Source organism: Narcine bancroftii, chromosome 4 (assembly GCF_036971445.1).
Source record: "Narcine bancroftii isolate sNarBan1 chromosome 4, sNarBan1.hap1, whole genome shotgun sequence".
Taxonomy (NCBI): domain Eukaryota; kingdom Metazoa; phylum Chordata; class Chondrichthyes; order Torpediniformes; family Narcinidae; genus Narcine; species Narcine bancroftii.
Window position 1 is genome coordinate 255966411 of NC_091472.1, and position 18482 is coordinate 255984892.

The 18482-nt window shown below is 40.7% G+C and overlaps 1 protein-coding gene across 7 annotated transcripts in view; it reads right to left on the minus strand.

The window, feature by feature from the left end:
* The window catches only part of slc49a4 (solute carrier family 49 member 4), a 182147-nt gene that overhangs the window by 84500 nt on the left and 79165 nt on the right, over nt 1–18482 (minus strand). For 5 of the 7 annotated variants that reach the window (XM_069934797.1, XM_069934801.1, XM_069934799.1 and 2 more), the window contains exons 7-8: nt 17945–18072; nt 13662–13844 (exon numbers count right to left, since the gene is read on the minus strand). In XM_069934797.1, the coding sequence (XP_069790898.1) occupies nt 13662–13844; nt 17945–18072 (311 nt within the window). Of the gene's footprint in view, nt 1–952; nt 4193–13661; nt 13845–17944; nt 18073–18482 lie in introns of those variants that run through there. The other 2 variants (XM_069934802.1, XM_069934803.1) reach the window with 2 other exon arrangements.

The window sequence follows — 18482 nt, forward strand, 5'->3', positions numbered from 1 at the left end:
TTATAAAATACTTTGAGCATCTGGTGATGGAACGTATCAAAGTACACTTCCCAGGGATGCTGGGTCCATTTCCATTTGCCTACAGAAGAAACTGTTCCACAGATGATGCTATTGCCTTGTTGCTTCAGTCCATCTTGGCCAACCAGGAAAATGACACCTCATACAACAGGCAGCTGTTCATTGACTAATGCTTGGTGTTTAGTATGATCATTCCCCAGATGCTGGTGGAGATGCTGTCCTCACTGGGGCTCAACACTCCTCTCTGCAATTCGATCCTGGACTTCTGACCAGGAAAGACCACAGTCTATCCGGGTCGGTAGCAGAATGTCAAGCACCGTCATGCTGAGCACTGATGCACCTAGGGCTGTGTGCACAGCCTGCTCCTTTTCACACTGCTGACCCATGACCACATCATCAGGTCCAGATCCAACAGTGTCATCAAGTTTGCAGATGATATAACAGTAATTGGCCTTATCGGCAATGATGAGTCGCACTGCAGAGAAGTGGGAAAACTTTGTGAAATGATGTGAGAGTAACCAACCTGAGTCTCAACATGGAAAAGGAGATGGAGATGATTGTGGACTTCAGGAGGACCAGGAACAACCACACTCTACTAAACATCAACAACACTAAAGTAAGAGAGAGTGGAGAGCACCAAATTCCCTGGAGTTCACTTAACTCGTGACCTATTGTGGACACTCAACATCTCTTCACTTGTCAGGAAGGCGCAACAGTGACTGCACTTCCTGAGAAGACTAAAGTGGGCAAGGTAACCGGCCACCATCATCTCAACCTTCTATAGAAGCTCTATTAAGAGCATCGTGGCTGGCTGCATCATAATGTGGTATGGATCATAGGTTAATTCACAGGTCCATAAGAGTGGCAAAGAGAATCATTGGAATCTATCTCCACATTCCACCCCCCCCCCCCCACCCAATGTGATCTACTGGGATCGTTGTCTGAAGAGGGTGCGTAAAATCATTAAGGACCCCTTCCACCCTGCACACAGCATCTTTCAACTGCTCCTGTCGAGTAAGAGATACAGGAGTATCAGAGCCAGCACCACCAGGCTGAGGAACAGCTTCTTCTCAAGGGCAGTAAGAATACTGAACAACCAAAGGAACTGCTCACACTAACCAACCAAAGCTCATTTGTACAAAACAATATTTATTTAGAGATAAAATACTCATCCTGCATATGTGTTGTTTGTCTGTATGTATGTTATGTCTTGATACGTGACTACATGTTTTGTACTGAAGACCAGAGAATGTTATTTTGTTGGGTTGTACTTGTATAATCAGTTGACAATAAACTTGACTTACTTTATCATGAATCCAATTATGTGCAGCCTGCCTTTTCATTGTAGAATTCTAACACAACTGCTCAAAATTGCCAAAGAGATCTTTTCACCAACGGTATTGTCTGTTGGTATCTACTGCTTAGTAAAATTCAAATAATCTTACCAAATGTCAACAACAAGGTATTGACAGTGGTGAGGTGGGATTAATTGTTTTTTTTGCCACATCCTGAGGTAGTTAAGCATCTTTAAGGTGGCATAACATGGAAGAAACTGATCTTCTGTATTTTATTTATTTTACTTAAGGACTTGCTTTTATAGTGTCCTTCAAACCCCAAGGCTTCATAGTGCGCCTTAATGCCAATCTAGCAGATTTGAAGAACTGTTTTAGTATGCAAATGTGGCACACAATTTGCACACAGCATCTGTGGCAAGATAAATTATTTCAGTGATGCTGATCGAGGTATAAATACAAGCCAGGCTTTCAAGATAAACTCCTTCTACATGAAAATAGTGCTATGCAATCTGGATGGCTATTGCAGATAGAGGAGTGGATATGCAGCTTCCGGTACTCTTCCACATGATCTTACTGCCTGGCTGTCCCATCCAGCGGTTCCACCCAGGTTTAAACAGCCTGTGAAACAGGCCTGACAGTGTTGCAACAAAACCCAAAGAACTTTGTGGAATATTGCCCAAAATGGCAGTGCCGGGAAAGCAGCAGTCCAGCTCAAGGCACCAGGGCTGGAGAACACCAGCCCCACTCAGAAGGAAAAGTCTAGAAGATCTCACACCATGGGAGACTACAACATTGGACCAGTGTAGAGGTTGGTGGCTAAAGGCCTGACACTCGGTCTCAGGTTGTTGGGAGAGTAGCTTGTGAGAACCAGGTATTGAGACTGGAATTAGTGAGAGTAATGATGTCCAACAGGGCTCCCAAAGGGCCTCCTAATCAGAGACCAATGAGGATAAGATGATTGCCTCAAGCTCAGGTTCACTGCTGAATCAGAAAGAAGGATAGGCAGCTACATTTGTTACAGGAGCACAGGATACAACAGCAACAGAAGAGACGACAGGATCTATGGACAATCGATGTCTCTGAAGGGATTCTTTTTTGCTTCTCCTTCTCATCTTGATTGTGGCAGTGGCCTGGTGATACTTCTGATACCTTTACAAGGCAAATGAAGGAAAACTTTTATGCTCATGACAATCTTGAAATGCTCATGCTGTATTCAAATGCACCATACTAGTACTGAACTTGAGTGACATTAGATTTTAATCCTCCAGTTTCGGAAGTAGCACTTGATCTTTGAGTCAGGGGCAAGAGCATGAAATACTGAGCCACAGTTAACATTTGCATATGTGTCTCGCATATTATGAGGCTGCATCACTTTCGTCTGATCAACCAAGGGTCATTGAAACCTAATTGGATATGTGAAGAGGTAAAACTTAGAGCACACACACCAAAAAAAACTTTACATCCTGATCATTTCCTTCTTGCTTTAGATTTGCAATGTGGCCAGTGCCAATCATGGGGTAATGCATTCCTCTGAATTATATAATCATTGGGCCAAGTTGTACTTGACCTAAGCTGGACTTATTTTGCAGCTGGACTTATTTTCATGCAGCTGGACTTATTTTGTACCTGAGAACAATAACTAAGTTGCCATAGCCATCCAACTGATTTGAAAGACCATAGAATATTACAGCACAGAAACAGGGCCTTTTAGTCAGTGCCAAACCTTTTTTTAAAAACCTAGTCTCACTGACCTGCACCCCTCCTTACCTCTCCTATTCATGTACCTGTCCAAATTCTTCTTAAATGTTAATATAGAGCCTGCATTCACCACTTCAGCTGGCAGCTCAATCCGCACTCCCACCACTCTCTGTGTGAAGAAATTCCCCTTCATGTTCCCCCTAAACTTTTCCCATTTCACCCTTAATCCATGTCCTGTTTGTATCTCACTTACTTTCAATGGAAATAAACTTATCTACATTTACTCTGTTTATCCCCCTCATAATTTTAAATACCTCCATCAAATCTCCCCTCATTCTTATACTCTCCAAAGAATAAAGTGCTAACCTGTTTAACTTTTTCCTGTAACTCCATTCCTGAAGTCCAGGCAGCATCCTAGTAAATCTTCTCTGCACTCTTTATATCTTATTGGTATCTTTCCTGCCGTTAGGTGACCAAAACTGCACAAAATACTTCCCAAATTTGGCCTCATGGATTTCTTATACAACTTTACCATAAAATACTAACTCCTAAACCTGATACTTTGATTATGATAGCCAATATGTCAAAAGTTCTCTTTACAACCCAATCTACCTATGACGCAACTTTCAGGGAATTATGCCAGATCCTTCTGTTCCGCTGCACAACTCAGTGCCTTACCATTTACCGTGTATGTCCTTTCTTGGTTTGTCTTTCCAAAATGCAACCTTAAACTTGTCTACATTAAATTCCATCTGCCATTTTTCCGCTAGTCCAGATCCCTCTGCCAGCTTTGAAAACCTTCTTCACTGTCCATTACTCCTCCAATCTTAGTGTTACTTTTAAATTTGCTGATCCAATTTACCACATTAATCTGCTGATCAATATACAACATTGAGACCTTCGAAAAACTGTTAAAACAGTCACCTTAAAAAAAACTGTATTAAAATAAAGGGAAACAAAGCAAAAGGCACTTAGCTTTTCCACCATGGTCAACAATCTCATTGAAATGAATGGGCTGTGCTCCAAATGCTTCCACGAAGGTAAGGAGCTGGATGTGAAGTGCTTGTGGCCCTCAGCTCAGGGCGCCATGTTTCTAAGTGGGATGTGAAATGCTCTGGCTTTTGAGCACCTTGTGGTCTTCTTGATCTCCATGTAAATGCCAGCCACTGATTACAGCCCAGCTGTTTCAAGCAAAAGATGCCACTCAGTCAGTCATATCGCTGTTTACCAAAATTAATACTGGGTTAATCCCACCATAGTGGGAGTGGGAATCAGGGGATTATAGCTCTTCTAGCTGTGATTCAGACACTTCTTAAAATTGAAGAGAGCTCATGTCTCCATTATCCTTTCAATAAGCAAGTTACTTCAGCAGGGAAATAGTTTCTTCTCAACTGCCTCTAATCCTTCTACCAATTAATTTAAATATCTCACCCTTTGTAATTAACATCTCTGCGAAGGGAGTGAAACACGGAAGTCTGCAGATGCTGTGAATGTATTAGAAACACAAAAACATTGGAGGAACTCAGGTCACGCAGCGTCCATAGGAGATAAAGATATATAACTGACGTTTCATGCCTGAGCACTAAACATCAGTAATATAGCTTTATCATGTATGGACGCTGTGTGATCTGCTGAGTTCCTCCAGCATTTTGGTGTTTCTTTTCCTTTGTCAAAGGAAACAAGTTCTGTTTACTCTGCTCTAAACTTAAGATAATGTTGAACTTCTCAATTAAATTTCCCCTCCCTCTGATCCAAAGAAAACAGCCCCAAGCTTGACCATCTCTCCTCAGAAGTGTGCTGACTTGATCCCTATTGATGCAAAACATTAGAAATCCTGCTTCAACAAGGATAAAGGAAAGAACACACAAAATTCCTTCAAAATATCAAATGCCCTTCAGAGTTCCATCAATTTGTTGTCTTCTGCAACAATAACTAACCTCAAAGGAGGTCTACTTCAGAAACTTTGTTGGGCTCCAATCCTTACATTATATTAATCAGCAAGGTTTAAGTTGATCACTGGGGCCTTCCTTTCCTCTATTGATGGCAAATAGAGCTCAGTGAATTACTGAGAGTCCCTACCATTCATCACATAGTATCTTTAACCCATTAGCATCAATGACATACAGGAACATCAAAATCAAAACTGCTAGAGTGGAAAATCGCTTCATCCCACAGGCTGCGAGATTTACCAACAGTATCCGCTCTTCTAAATTAAACAAATTATTGCAAAATATTATACACATTTATTTTATATTATGTATACGTGCCTTTTATGTGCCGTGTATTACGCTTGTGCAGCGTGGTCCAGAGAAATGCTGTTTCGTCTGGTTGTACAGTTAGTCAGATGATAAATAAACTTGAACTAGTAGTAGACAAAAATAAACATTCGTACTTGGAAGCTTTAAGCTTACTAAGGATTCAGTCAGTAAATTTTTATTACAAATGTCCTCTTGATATTACCACCAAAAGGTGAGAGGGTCACAATTTTGCAAATAAACAATATGATGTTCAGGAAACCTTATGGATTTTGGAACTTAATTCCTGAAGTGAACTTTGAAACATTATATTATGAAATTCCAGATGCTAGATTTGTAGACAAGTAGAATTGTTTTCACAGGAAGTGAAATCAAATCCTTTCCTGGTCATGGATGTACAATGCTTACCCTATAATTCTTTATATTATGCTGCAGTCCTGGATAACAAAGTAAGCAACTTGTTCTTATCATCCCATGCTGAGCAAAGAAGCCTTTCATTGGGAAATTGGATCTAAGACTTTTTTTTCCAGCCATGCAGGACAAACAGGAAACTCTCCTGGGATTCTGTTCAACCAGCTTCCCTCAATCAACCCCACCAGAAGTTTGTAAATATTTATTTTATTTGCTCTGTCTTGGAGATAACTATATGCATTTGGATTGACGTAAATGATACTTCAATGGCATTTTATGACTCTAAGGAGTACTGTCTGACATGTCTACTGTGCTAGTGGTAAACACTGAGTAATAATTCAAATCTAGTCATGGGAACACCAATACACCTGAGAGTAAAGCCCTGCAAAAGGTAGTTGACACAGCCCAGGATATCACAAGCAAAACCCTTCCGACCATCTACTGGGAATGCTGCTGTCGGAGAGCAGCAGCAATCATCAAGGATCCACACCATCATCAGGAAAGAGGTATAGGTGCCACAAGACTCAGAAATAGCTGCTACCCTCCACCATCAGACTTCTCAACCAGGGACTCACTTAAGGACTCTTACTTTTGCACTTTATTTTTCCCCTCTGTATTACAGTTTCTTTACATTTCTTTATTTATTTACATGTGTACAATGAGTACAGTTTATTTTCCGACAACCAATAAGTGGTAATTCTGCCTCGTCCACAGGAAAAAGAAACTCAGGGCTGTTTGTGATGTCAGGCCTACTCTGACAATAAAACTGAAATCTCTTAGACCCTCACAGATCAATAATTTACCAGACTAAGCACTCACAGATTCTGTATGGTAAATAAAAAAAAGGCCCACCATCTCTTTTTTTCACTAGATTAACGGTCGTCATTTTCTATTCAGAGATTTGAGTCCACGATTTCTTGGCTTCAAATCTCTCCCTAGAAATCAGTTCCACTGTTGAGCACCAATTAAATCAAATTCACCCATTATCCACTTGCTAATCCTCTGGTCTTGATCTTCCTGGACCCCTCTGGTATCTGGAAAATACAATTTTTTTTTCTCTACCAAATTAAATATATTCTATGTATAAGGTGACTTATCAAAGCTAAAATGCTCACACACTAACTGGTAATTGCTTGTCTACCGAACGCTGTAATTTGTCCTGTTATTCTTCTCCATGCTACAATTGGGAATTATGCAACCATCTTTATTTGGTCATACATAGCATTCAAGCACTTTTTAACAAGATCATGATTTCTGGGTTTTCAATTAAACTATGCAAGAATATAGCAACAAAAGCAAGTTTCTTATATGATTATAATTACATAGGGAAATGGAAATCAACATGTCAATTAACCCACCTAGATTTCCTAATATTTTCTTCAAGATACACATTTGATTATCTATAAGCCTACCATAATTTCCAAAATCATGTCTTTCATTTGTCTACAACAAACCTTTTGCAAGCCAAGCCTTTAAAGAATCAAAAGCTGTTTGCGTCCCTTTGTTATGTGATGTTGTTCTACTTCCAAGTCCTGTAGACACTGGATAACTATGGATTTTGAATTTTTCCTAAACATACTCCACATTTCCCCAAAGAACATATGTTCCCAATTCATTTCACAACTTCCTGCCGAGCACCATTGCAATTAGCCCTTCTCCAATTAAACACTTTCTCATTTTGCCTATTGCCCTTGTCCATAGTTCTGATAAAGTTCAAAGAGTTGTGGTCATTGTCTCTGAAATACTCCCCCACAGAGAGGTCTGTCACCTGACCAATTTAATGCAGTAGTACTAGATCTAGCATGGCCTCTCCTCTAGTTTGCTTGTCACTTCCCTTCCTGAACACACCTGACAAATTCTGCCCCATCTGAACGTTCTGCGTCAAGGAGCTGCCAATCAATACAAGGGAAGTTGAAGTCTCCCATAATAACAACCCTATTATTTTTGCACCATTCCAATATTTGCTAATTTATCTGCTCCTCAGTGGCTTATTTGAAGCCTAATAGAAGAGAGTAATTGCTCCCTTCCTGTTTCTGATCCCACCCACAATGACTACAGGAACGATCCCTTCACAATGTCCTTCCTTTCTGCAGCTGTGATACTATCCTTAACTAGCAATGCCCTCCCCCCTTTCTTTTACCTCTCTCTCCCATTCCCATTTGAAACATCTAAACCCTAGAATATGCATCAGCCAATCCTGTACTGGCGTCGGCCAAATCTCAGTAATGGCTACAGCATCGCAATTCCATGTACTGATCCATGCTCCATTCATCGCCTTTATTCTTAATACTTCTCGCAATGAAGTAAACACATAACAATCCACCCAACTGACTGCATTTATGCTCCATCAATCGCCGTCCTCCTCCTCCTTCCTGTGACTACACGTTGCGTCTATCTTTCTACCAAATGCTCGATCATCAGACCTAATACTCTGGTCCCCAACCCCTTGCCTAGCTAGTTTAAGCTCTCCCCAACAGCTCGAGCAAACCTGCCCTCAAGGATATTGGTTCCTCTCAAGTTCATGTTCAACCTGTCCCTTTTGTACAGGTCATACATTTCTAGGAGATTCCAATGATCCAGAAATTGCTCCCTGCACCAACTCTTCAGCTATGAATTCATATGCCATAACTTTCTATTCTTGCCCTCGCTGATGCATAGCACAGGCAGCAATCCAGAGATTAATACTTTTGAGGTCCTGCTTTTTGGCTTCCTTCCAATATTTACTCTTCATGGCCTTATCCCTTTTCTTAACTGTGTAACTGGTACCAACATGTACCATGACATTTGGTTGCTCACACTCCTTCTCAAGAATATAAAGTGTCATGACCATTAAGCTTCCTCTATATCTGGTTGGGAACAGTTTTTTTTTAAACATATATATCTGACTTAAGCTCAAACCTTTTGGCTACTATTACATTTAACCATTTGCCACTCCTCCCAAAACAGAACCTCAGTTCAAATAGCATTTCTATTCATCAGGGAAAAAGAATGCCAATCATTCTTTTTACATAAAGCTAATTCAACAATCTTTACAAAATAAAACATACATTTATACAGAAATCAATTTATTAGAGAGAACATTTGTGTGAGCAATTTTCCTGGAAAATTATTCTGGGGAGGATATTTCACTCACATCTTTAACAGTGGCACACTGCAGTTACTGCCTGAATGTAATGCAGCTGCAGACCCACAGCCTCGCCCAAGATCAAGTGAGACTGCTGCAAAGGCAGTCAAACAAGCTGCAGGGTCACTGAAAACAACCAAATCATATTATAGTATGATTGGTGACAGTAACTAAAAGATCTTATTGAAATGGTTGGATTGTGAATTAAACCAACTGGAACTGATTACATTGGCTGCGTTCTTATCGGTGCACTGTACTCGCCCGGTACCAGTTGACTTTCCCTTTTGAAGGAAAAATAAAAGTAAACTTTTACAGCTGCTGTTATTTTGGATTCATTTGGGAGTTTCCATGCTATATCAACTACGTCCTTCTGGAAAATGCATTAACAATATTTTTAAGTATTCATTCTAATTGCACAATGTGATCATGCACAGTTTCAATCACCCTATCAAGGGAAAGGTATGGGAAGGGTGCAGAAAAGATCCGTGTGAAAATAACTGGGATTGTAAAGCTTGAATTATAAGAAGCTGGGAAAGTTTTTCCCTGAAGTTTAGGTGTACAAAACCACAAGGAGCCTATAAAATACAAATAGTCTCCTCACCACCCCACCCCCCCAGGATTGGAGAATTTATAACTAGAGGACCTAGATATAAGGTTAGAGGGGAAAGACTTAAAAAGGCCCGGGGGGGGGGCACTTTTTTCCACACAGAGGGTTGTGGGTTTATGGAGAGCTGCTAGATGAAGAGATGCAGTTGCTAACAGACTGGTGCAAAGTCAACAACCGGTATCTGAACATTTAAAAAAAACAAAAGAGTTGGTTGTCAACTTCAAGAGAGTCCGGGGAGAACCATACTCTGCTGACCATTGAGGCCATCAAGAGTATCAAGTTCCTTGAAGTATGCTTGGCGGAGAATCTCACCTGGTCACACCAGCTCCAAGACCAAGAAATCCCAGCAGCGACTCTACTTCCTGCAAAGGCTGAAAGTTCATCTCCAACCCTCCATCCTCACTACATTCTAAAGAGAATCCTGTGAAACTGTATTATTGCTGGGTTTGGAAGCTGTACCTTCTTGGATCGCAAGACCCTGCAGAGGGTACCGAAGTCAGCGAAAAAGATAATGGGGGGGGGGGGGGGGGGGCTCTCTTCCTACCATTAAGGACATTTACAATACTTGATGCACATGAAAGGCAATAAACATCGTGAAGGACTCCAAACACCCCTCATGTAGACTGTTCTCCCTTCTGCCTATGGTAGTAAGTACTGCAGCACTCGGGCAATAGCTTTTTCACCCCCACAAGTCATCAGACTCCTGAACTCCCAGAAGATTGGTGAATAGGGTATTGTGGTCTGTAACTGTATACATCTTAATATTTTAACATGTTTAACTTCTATTGCAACTTTTATTTATAAATACGCTCTATGGTTCTGGAGAAACAATATCTCATCTGTATCGTGTGAACTGAGTATGAACGATAAATAAAGGTGACTTGACTTGGTAGAGGTGAATACAAGTGCAACATCTGAAGGACATTTAGGCAGATAGGAAAGATACGGGGGGTAGGTGCTGAACGTAGACAAATGGGACTAACTTGGATAGAGAATTTGGTCGACAGGGACAAATTGCTCGATATTTTCCTTTCGGTACAAACTCTTGGGAGCAGCAGACCAGCACAGGGCACCATAAACAGGGAGGATGCTCCCCATTGAGAAGGAGAAGCCCGGGAGACAACCCTACAGGAAGATGGCTACAGCAGCAAACCAGCTAGGGTCTCAGCGACTGAAAGTCCTACACAGGCTGTGAGGTGTTGGTGACTTGCAGTTGAAGGATTCACACCACTCTGCGGACTGCTGGAGACTGGCTCAAGGGAAGCTGATCTTGGAACTGGGATTCAAGAGCGCGGAAGGCAAGAAGGGCCTCGGGCGCTGAAAGCTTTCTGATCATATCGGAGGTTTGGATCTGGAGCTTGGGTTGTCAAGGGAATGAAACTGGGCAAACCTGTTCAAAGGTTGCAGGAGCTCTGGAGGCAAATCCACAGATACTCAAGGTCTCTGATGGGACTCTGTTTCTCCTCTTGTCATTGGGGATGCCAGTCAATGCTAATAGCACCCCTTTTAGACATTCAGACATACAGCATGGTAACAGGCTCTTTTGGCCCACGAATCCGTGTTGCCCAATTAACCAACAACCCCAGTACGTTTTTTGAAGGGTGGGTGGAAACCGGAGAACCAAGAGAAAATCCACATAGGCACAGACAGAACGTACAAACCCCTCACAGACAGTGCTGGATTCAAAACCTGGCTGCAGGCACTGTAAGAGCGTTGTGCTAACCACTATGTTAACTCTGCCTCCATCTGTTTGCCCTTCAGGCAGGCAAAGGTTTATGCATCTTGTGTTTATTACATTTAGGCATTATTACATGACAATAAAATGGAACTTTAAAACTATGTATCAAGCCAGTGAGATAGAGAATCTGCTGAGAAGTGCTTTGAAATACCATTTCCAATCGAACAAATGTATGCGAAGAGATGGAAATGATACGAGGTAACATCCAATGCTAATTCAGAACATCCATTTGATCTCCCATAGTCTTATTGAAATAGGGTCAGAGTAGCAAGAGTGAATCCTTTCCATAAGGAAGATGCATCACTGGGTCTTATAGTCAGGTTCAAGTGTGCTTCAAAACAAGTCACCAAAGCCACATCTCGAGTCGAATTAAAGTGCGATTAATGTGGCTAAGCATGACTTGGAAGAAGATTCTCAGAATAAAACAAGACAAAGGCTTTCATATCCTATTCATTCATTTGACACAAGACCTCTCATTACAATCCACACACCATAGTTTGAAACTACAGAAAAATCCTGGAAAACAGTCATAAAATGAGACAACTGGAGTGAACAGAGCAAACATTTGTGGGAGTTTATCTCTGAGAATGTACAAATACTGAGAGCTATAGTCAGTGCAGCTGTTAAATTCCTGAGTCCGTTCCAAGTAGATAGAGATTTGAAGGAATGTAATGGGGTGCCCAAGATAATTAAATTCATAACTAATAAGTTTTGGTTCAGCAAATAATGGCCCACTCTGCATGTAAGCAACAAAGTTCACATCTGTGGAACACTCCCAGATGATCCCGTGACATTTCTTGGCATTGCACGTGGCTTTTTGCTTAATAAACAACAGAATTCAGCAGCAGCTCTTGACTACTGGTAACTGCAAACTGTGCAAGGATGGTAAACAAGCACAGTCCTCTATTCAATGACCAGCTCTCTGCAAGTAAATACTTTGGGTATCATTCCAGAGCTTCAATATCTCCTGACATGCATGGATAGCATGGAGATTACATTTTTCTCCCTTGTTCATATTTCGAGAGAATGAATAAATGTAGTTCCAAACTCAACCCTAAATCCCATTGATTTCAAATTCAACTGCAACCTCACTGCCATAAAATGATGATGATACTAAATGGTCTTGTTCTGCGTCTTTAAAAATCTATCATTCTTTGACCGCCTACTGTATAATTTAACATTCTATGATGAATCTCCCTTTTAAAATTTAGCATTATCTATTGGATCAAAATTTCAGTTCGAGTCAGATATATACAGCCCAGAAAATGCCCTTCAACCCAACTTATCCATCGAGTCCATATCCTTCTAACCCTGGAATAAGAGATGTGCACGATGAGATGCAGTTAGGTCACGTGGATGAGAAAGTATCCATGATCTTTCCTCAAAACTATGTGTGAGATCACTGCAGGTGTACAGGGGGCAACAGCACATGAAGTAAAAGCCTCGTTTTCGTTTATGTAACATAAATATTTTTTATGTAGTTGGTAGGAGAGCAGTACAGAAGAAACCAAAACTTGACTGCTTCGCAGGGAAGGGGCCCATAAACTTCAAACAGAGTCCCAAGGAGGCCATGGCCGAAAAAAAAAGGTCAAGAATGGCTGGTGTAGAGCGGCTGCGTTTTGGACAGGATGTCAAAGGAACATAACCTCTTTTGGGTAGGTCCCACAGCACAATTTGCAGAAAAACAGAAGTTACAAAGGAATAGTTACTACAACACCCTATTATCTGGGCATTTATCTTAAGGACGTTGTGGAACCTTGTTGTGCTCATAATGCATTCCTCCAAATCACAAGTTTGCTGATTTTTCTCTAATGCTGTTTTTATCAGTTGTCTTTGCAGTCTGCTAAATGTCCTGAGGTTACCAAATGAATCGCATGACCTGGTCTCTATATTGTCCATTTGTGTTTGACACCAGTTAGTTCTCTAGATGCCATTTTCCAGTCGTCAGCCAGCTGCACATTGTTAGGCATGATATCAGGCTCGCTGAATTTGGCCTTTACAACAATGACTGCAATATAATTGGATTTTTGAGACCAAACACTTGTAGAAATTTCCCCAATGAAACATTTCTCAGTTTGACATCTGCATGAAGTGCGTTGCATGCAAATATACCATGGCCTCACAATCATGTCTCATTGATAGCATTTATCATTGAAAACAGTACTAGTTTCTGATGGATTGTCCAGCTCCTCACAGTGTAATGATTCAAAAAGCCAAGCATTTCCAATTCCTTGAGAATGCAAGGGGATGAAAAATATCTTTCCCCCCCCCCCCCCACAATAACTGTATGTAATTCAGAAGTACTTTACAATTTAACCCAATGAATTAGCAACTCATCAGAATAATACCTTCCAAGGATGTTTAAAAAAATAATTTGCCTTGCAACCAATTACAGTATATATGTAATACTGCTCTAGAATCCTATTCTGCAATCATAAAGTGCATTTACATGACCAGACTGTAAAATCTAAAGCAAAACATACATATAAAACAAAGTAAAAGTTAAAAAAATTACCTGTATGATAAAATGCCAGGAACATTAATAATAACCCCATGAAGACATTGCTTAAAAAGGTGACAAATCCACAGGTTATCCCCTCTGGTACTGGGTACACAGTCTCCACAAAAAGCTCAAAGAAGAAGGGAACACTGCTGATTATGAACACTCCAGTTAATATACACGATGTATATAACGTTTCTGTAATGTCAAATGGAACCAATTAAAAGCGAAAACAGAATCTCTCCAGTAAAGTTACATGAGCATGCACCAATTAAGCAATGAAACACAAATCCTGGTTGGCTACGAGTAGTGTGCCAATTTACCATAATTTCTACTACACTACTAAAAACGTTGTGTTACAAAAATCAAGGAAAAGGGAAGGCGTGTGTGGGAATGGAAAGGGGAGTGCAAGTCTCAGGAAAGAAGGAAAAAAACCCAGGAAGACTGAGCTACAGGTGGAGGTGAAAAAAGACTCGAGGTTGGGAGTGGGGAGTGGAGCCGGAACAGTTGAGTCAAAAGAAGAAGGATGCAGAGGGGAATTGATTTGAGTCAAGGCTAGGGGCAAAAACTGAGCAGGGGGGCAGCAACTGGGCTAGGGAGGGCAACCAAGCAGGGCATGAGGAAAGATCAAAGACCATCGAGACATGGAATGTTAGAGGAGACTCCCTGAGACAGAAAGAGCAAGAACAAAATTTGAACTTTAGCTCATTTCAGAGTTTAAGCTTCACAGTGCTTCCTTTTCCCTCTTCCTTCAAGTCCCTGTACTATTCTTTTTCAAAGTGTCTTCTATTACATCTTCATATCCTGAAGATAGGCTTTAAGGTTTGTAATGGGGATTTTCTGGCTTTTGCTCTCCCACAGAAGCGCTCTTGTCTGATGGGTATTGGAAACTATCCAGTCATTGTTTTAAGCATTCAAATTGCAACAAGACAAAGACTGTATATAGAGTAACGGTAAAAAGGTAGTATTGTCACATAATACTACATTTAGAATGTAGCAAACATGAAATTCTTTAACTTTTATCTACCATAAGGCAGACAGAGAGTCGCCACTTCGTCCAGTGCCCCTGACAGAAATCTACAGCACCTGGTCTTCCTAGGCCGTCTCCCCTCCAAGCACTGACCAGTCCTGAGCCTGCTCAGCTTCCGAGATTAGACAATCCCAGGATATTAGGTGCTGTGAGTGTTCAAAATGCAAAACAAAATACAACTGCATTTCCCTGCCACTTTGAAGCAGCATAAAATAAAATACGTGGGGTTCCCATGGCCATATAACAATTACAGCACGGAAATAGGACATTTTGCTCCTTCTAGTCCACACCGAACTAAGTACTCTCCTCTAATCCCATCTACCTGCTCATAACCCTCCATTCCCCTACCATTCATATAGCTATCCAATTTTTCCTTAAATGGCAAAATTGATCCTGTCACCACTACTTCTCCCAGAATCTCATTCCACACAGCCATCACCCTCTGAGTAAAGAGGTCCTCCTCATGTTACTTCAAAACTTTTGCCCCATAATGCTTAACTTATCATCTCTTGTTTCAATTCCTCCTACTCTCATTGGAAAAAGCTGATCCACATCAACTCTATCTATCCCTCTCATAATCTTAAATACCTCTATCAAATCCCCTCTCAACCTTCTACACTCCAAAGAATGAAGTGCTAATTTGCTCAATCTTTCCTTGTAATCTAGATGGTGAAACCCAGGTAACATTTTCATAAATCGTCTCTGCATACACTCTCTCTACCTTGTTGATATTCTTCCTATAATTCGGTGACCAGAACTGCACACAGTACTCTATATTTGGCCTCACCAATGCCTTGTACAGTCTCAACATCACTTCCCAACTCCTGTATTCTATGCTTTAATTTATAAATGCCAGAAAACTAAAAGCCTTCTTCACCAACCTATTCAACTTCAGGGAACAATGCACTGTTATTCCTACACCTTTCTGCTCCACCGAATTCTCCAATGCCCTCCCATTTACTACGTATGTCCTGTTTTGATTATTCCAACCAAAATGAAGCACTTCACACTTATCAGCATTAAACTCCATCTGCCATCTTTCAGCCCACTCTTCTAAAGAGTCCAAATCCCTCTGCAATCTTTGAAAACCTTCTTCATCATCCGCAAATCCACCTATTTTAGTATCATCTGCATATTTACTAATCCAATTTACTATCCCATCATCCAGATCATTAATGTATATGACAAACAGCAATGGACCCAATACAAATCCCTGAGGCACACTCTTGTCACCGGCCTCCAACCTGACAGTTATCTACTATGACTCTCTGGCATCTCCCTTCCAGCCACTGTTGAATCCATTTAAATATCTCAAAATTAATACCTAACGACCAAACCTTCCTAACTAACCTTCCATGTGGAACTTTACCAAAGGCCTTACTGAAGTCCATATAGACAACATCTGCTCTTCATCAACATTCCTAGTCACCTCTTCAAAAAATTCAACAAGATTAGTCAATCATGACCTTCCATGCCCAAATCCATGTTCAGTGTTCCTGATCAGACCCTATCTCTCCAGATACTATCTCTAAGAATGGCTTCCATTAATTTACCTATCACAGACATCAAACTTACAGACAGATAATTGCTAGGCTTGCTCCTCGAAACCTTTTTAAACAAAGGAACCACTTGTGCAATACGCCAATCCTCCAGTACTATGCCCTGTACAATTCAATACCCTTATCTTTAGTGCATACCAAAGAAAAAAAAATTGTTCAAGATCTTCCCAATCTCTTTTGGCTCCAAACACAGTTGTTTGCTCTGATTCTCTAAGGAACCATTTTTATTCCTCACTCTCCTTTTGCTATTAACATATTTGTAGAAACCCTTTGGATTTATTTTCATCCTGCTTGCTATAGCCACTTCGTACCTTCTTTTAGCTTTTCTAATTTCTTTCTTAAGATTCTTTTTACATTGAATGTATTCTCTGAACATCTTTTTTCCTTGTTTCTTATATTTATTGTAGGTCTCCCTCTTTTTTCAAACAGTTTCCTTGAAAACCATGGCTCTCTCAAACTTATGACTCTACCTTTCAACCTAAAGATCTTGTACCCTCAAAATCTCACCTTTAAAAGATCTCCATTTCTCTACTACATCCTGCCCAGAAAACAATTTGCCCCAATCCACTCCTTGTAAATCTTTTTGCATCTCCTCAAATCTAGCTTTTTCCCCAATCTAAAATTTCAACCCTAGGCCCTGACTTGTCCCTTTCCATAATTACATTGACGCTAATGGATTTATGATCGCTGGACCCGAAGTGCACCCCAACACATACCTCCGTCATCCGACCTAACTCATTCCCCAACAGTAGATCCAACACTGCCCCTTCTCTAGTTGGTACCTCTACATATTTTTGTAAAAAGCTATCCTGCACACATTTTACAAACTCCCACTCATCCAGCCCTTTCACAGAATGGATTTCCCAATCTATACTTTGAAAATTAAAATCTCCCACAATCACAACCCTGTGCTTATTACAAATATCTGCTACCTCCCTAGAAATTTGCTCCTCTAGTTCTCGTTCCCCATTAGGTAGTCTATAATACACCCCTATAAGTGTAACTACCCCTTTCCCATTCCTCAATTCCACCCAAATAGCCTCCCTAGCTGAGGCCTCTAATCTATCCTGCCTAAGCACCGCTGTAATATTTTCTGACAAGCAATGCCACACCATCCCATCTTGCCCCTCCAATTCTATCACACCTAAAGCAACAAAATCCAGAGATAGTTAGCTGCCAATCACATCCCTCCTGCAACCACGTTTCACTAATTGCAACCACATCATACTTCCAAGTGTCAATCCATACCCTCAGCTCATCCACCTTCCTTACAATGCTCCTAGCATTAAAATATATGCACTTCAGTGATTTCCCACTTCTCAATCTCTGTTTGCCCCTATCTTTACAAACATCTCTATCATGTTCTTTTTCTATCATCTCCCCTCCATCTTTGTACAGAGCATCTCCCTTCTCTATCACCTGCCTTTCCACCCTCAAACACCATCTACAAGCTTTTGCTGTTCTCTTCCATCCAATAACCCATTGTGGGCTAACAAGGGAAGCAACAAAATGAAGGCATAATCAATCCGTGCACCACAATGAAAAAGTGCAGCCAATTTATCATAATAGGATTTCACCTGAAAGGCCAAACCAAACAATCACTCGATTCAATTAGAAACGCAAGGCAGAGCTCACGTGGCTTAATGAAAGGAAAAAAGGTTTTGACAAAACCCAAAATCGAGTTCATCTGCTCACTATATAGCAAGTACCTTGAGTTATAGGCAGATGGGTGATGCTGTTGAAGCAGGTGAGAGCAAACCATGCAGATGACAACGTGGCTCCAGAAAACAGCAGCAGCAGGATGAGTTTTAATATTCCTCTGAAGAAGTCTGCGAATCTGCAACAATAAATACAAAATTTGAGCCCCTCTAGGATCGTTGAATTACACTTGACAACAGCAAAATATCAAAAAAAGCAGAACTGTACAGCAAAGATCATTTCTCATTTCACGTCCTCTGGTTATGTAAAAACACTGTCACAGTCACAAGTTCCACATGAAGAATAATCATCATTTTTAAGTGAGGCCAAATCACAATTTGCAGAGCTAGGAGCATTAAACAAAAAAATACATAATTAAATCATAAATATTTGCTGTGTGCTGGAGAAAATATTGGTCACATGACAAAGAAATTGTCTCTTCTTCCACTATTAGGTCACAAAAACTAGCAAGTATTGTTCAATATTTCATAAGAAAGAAAAAGCACCCTCACCAGCACATTCCTTAAATATGTTTCACGAGGATCGCAC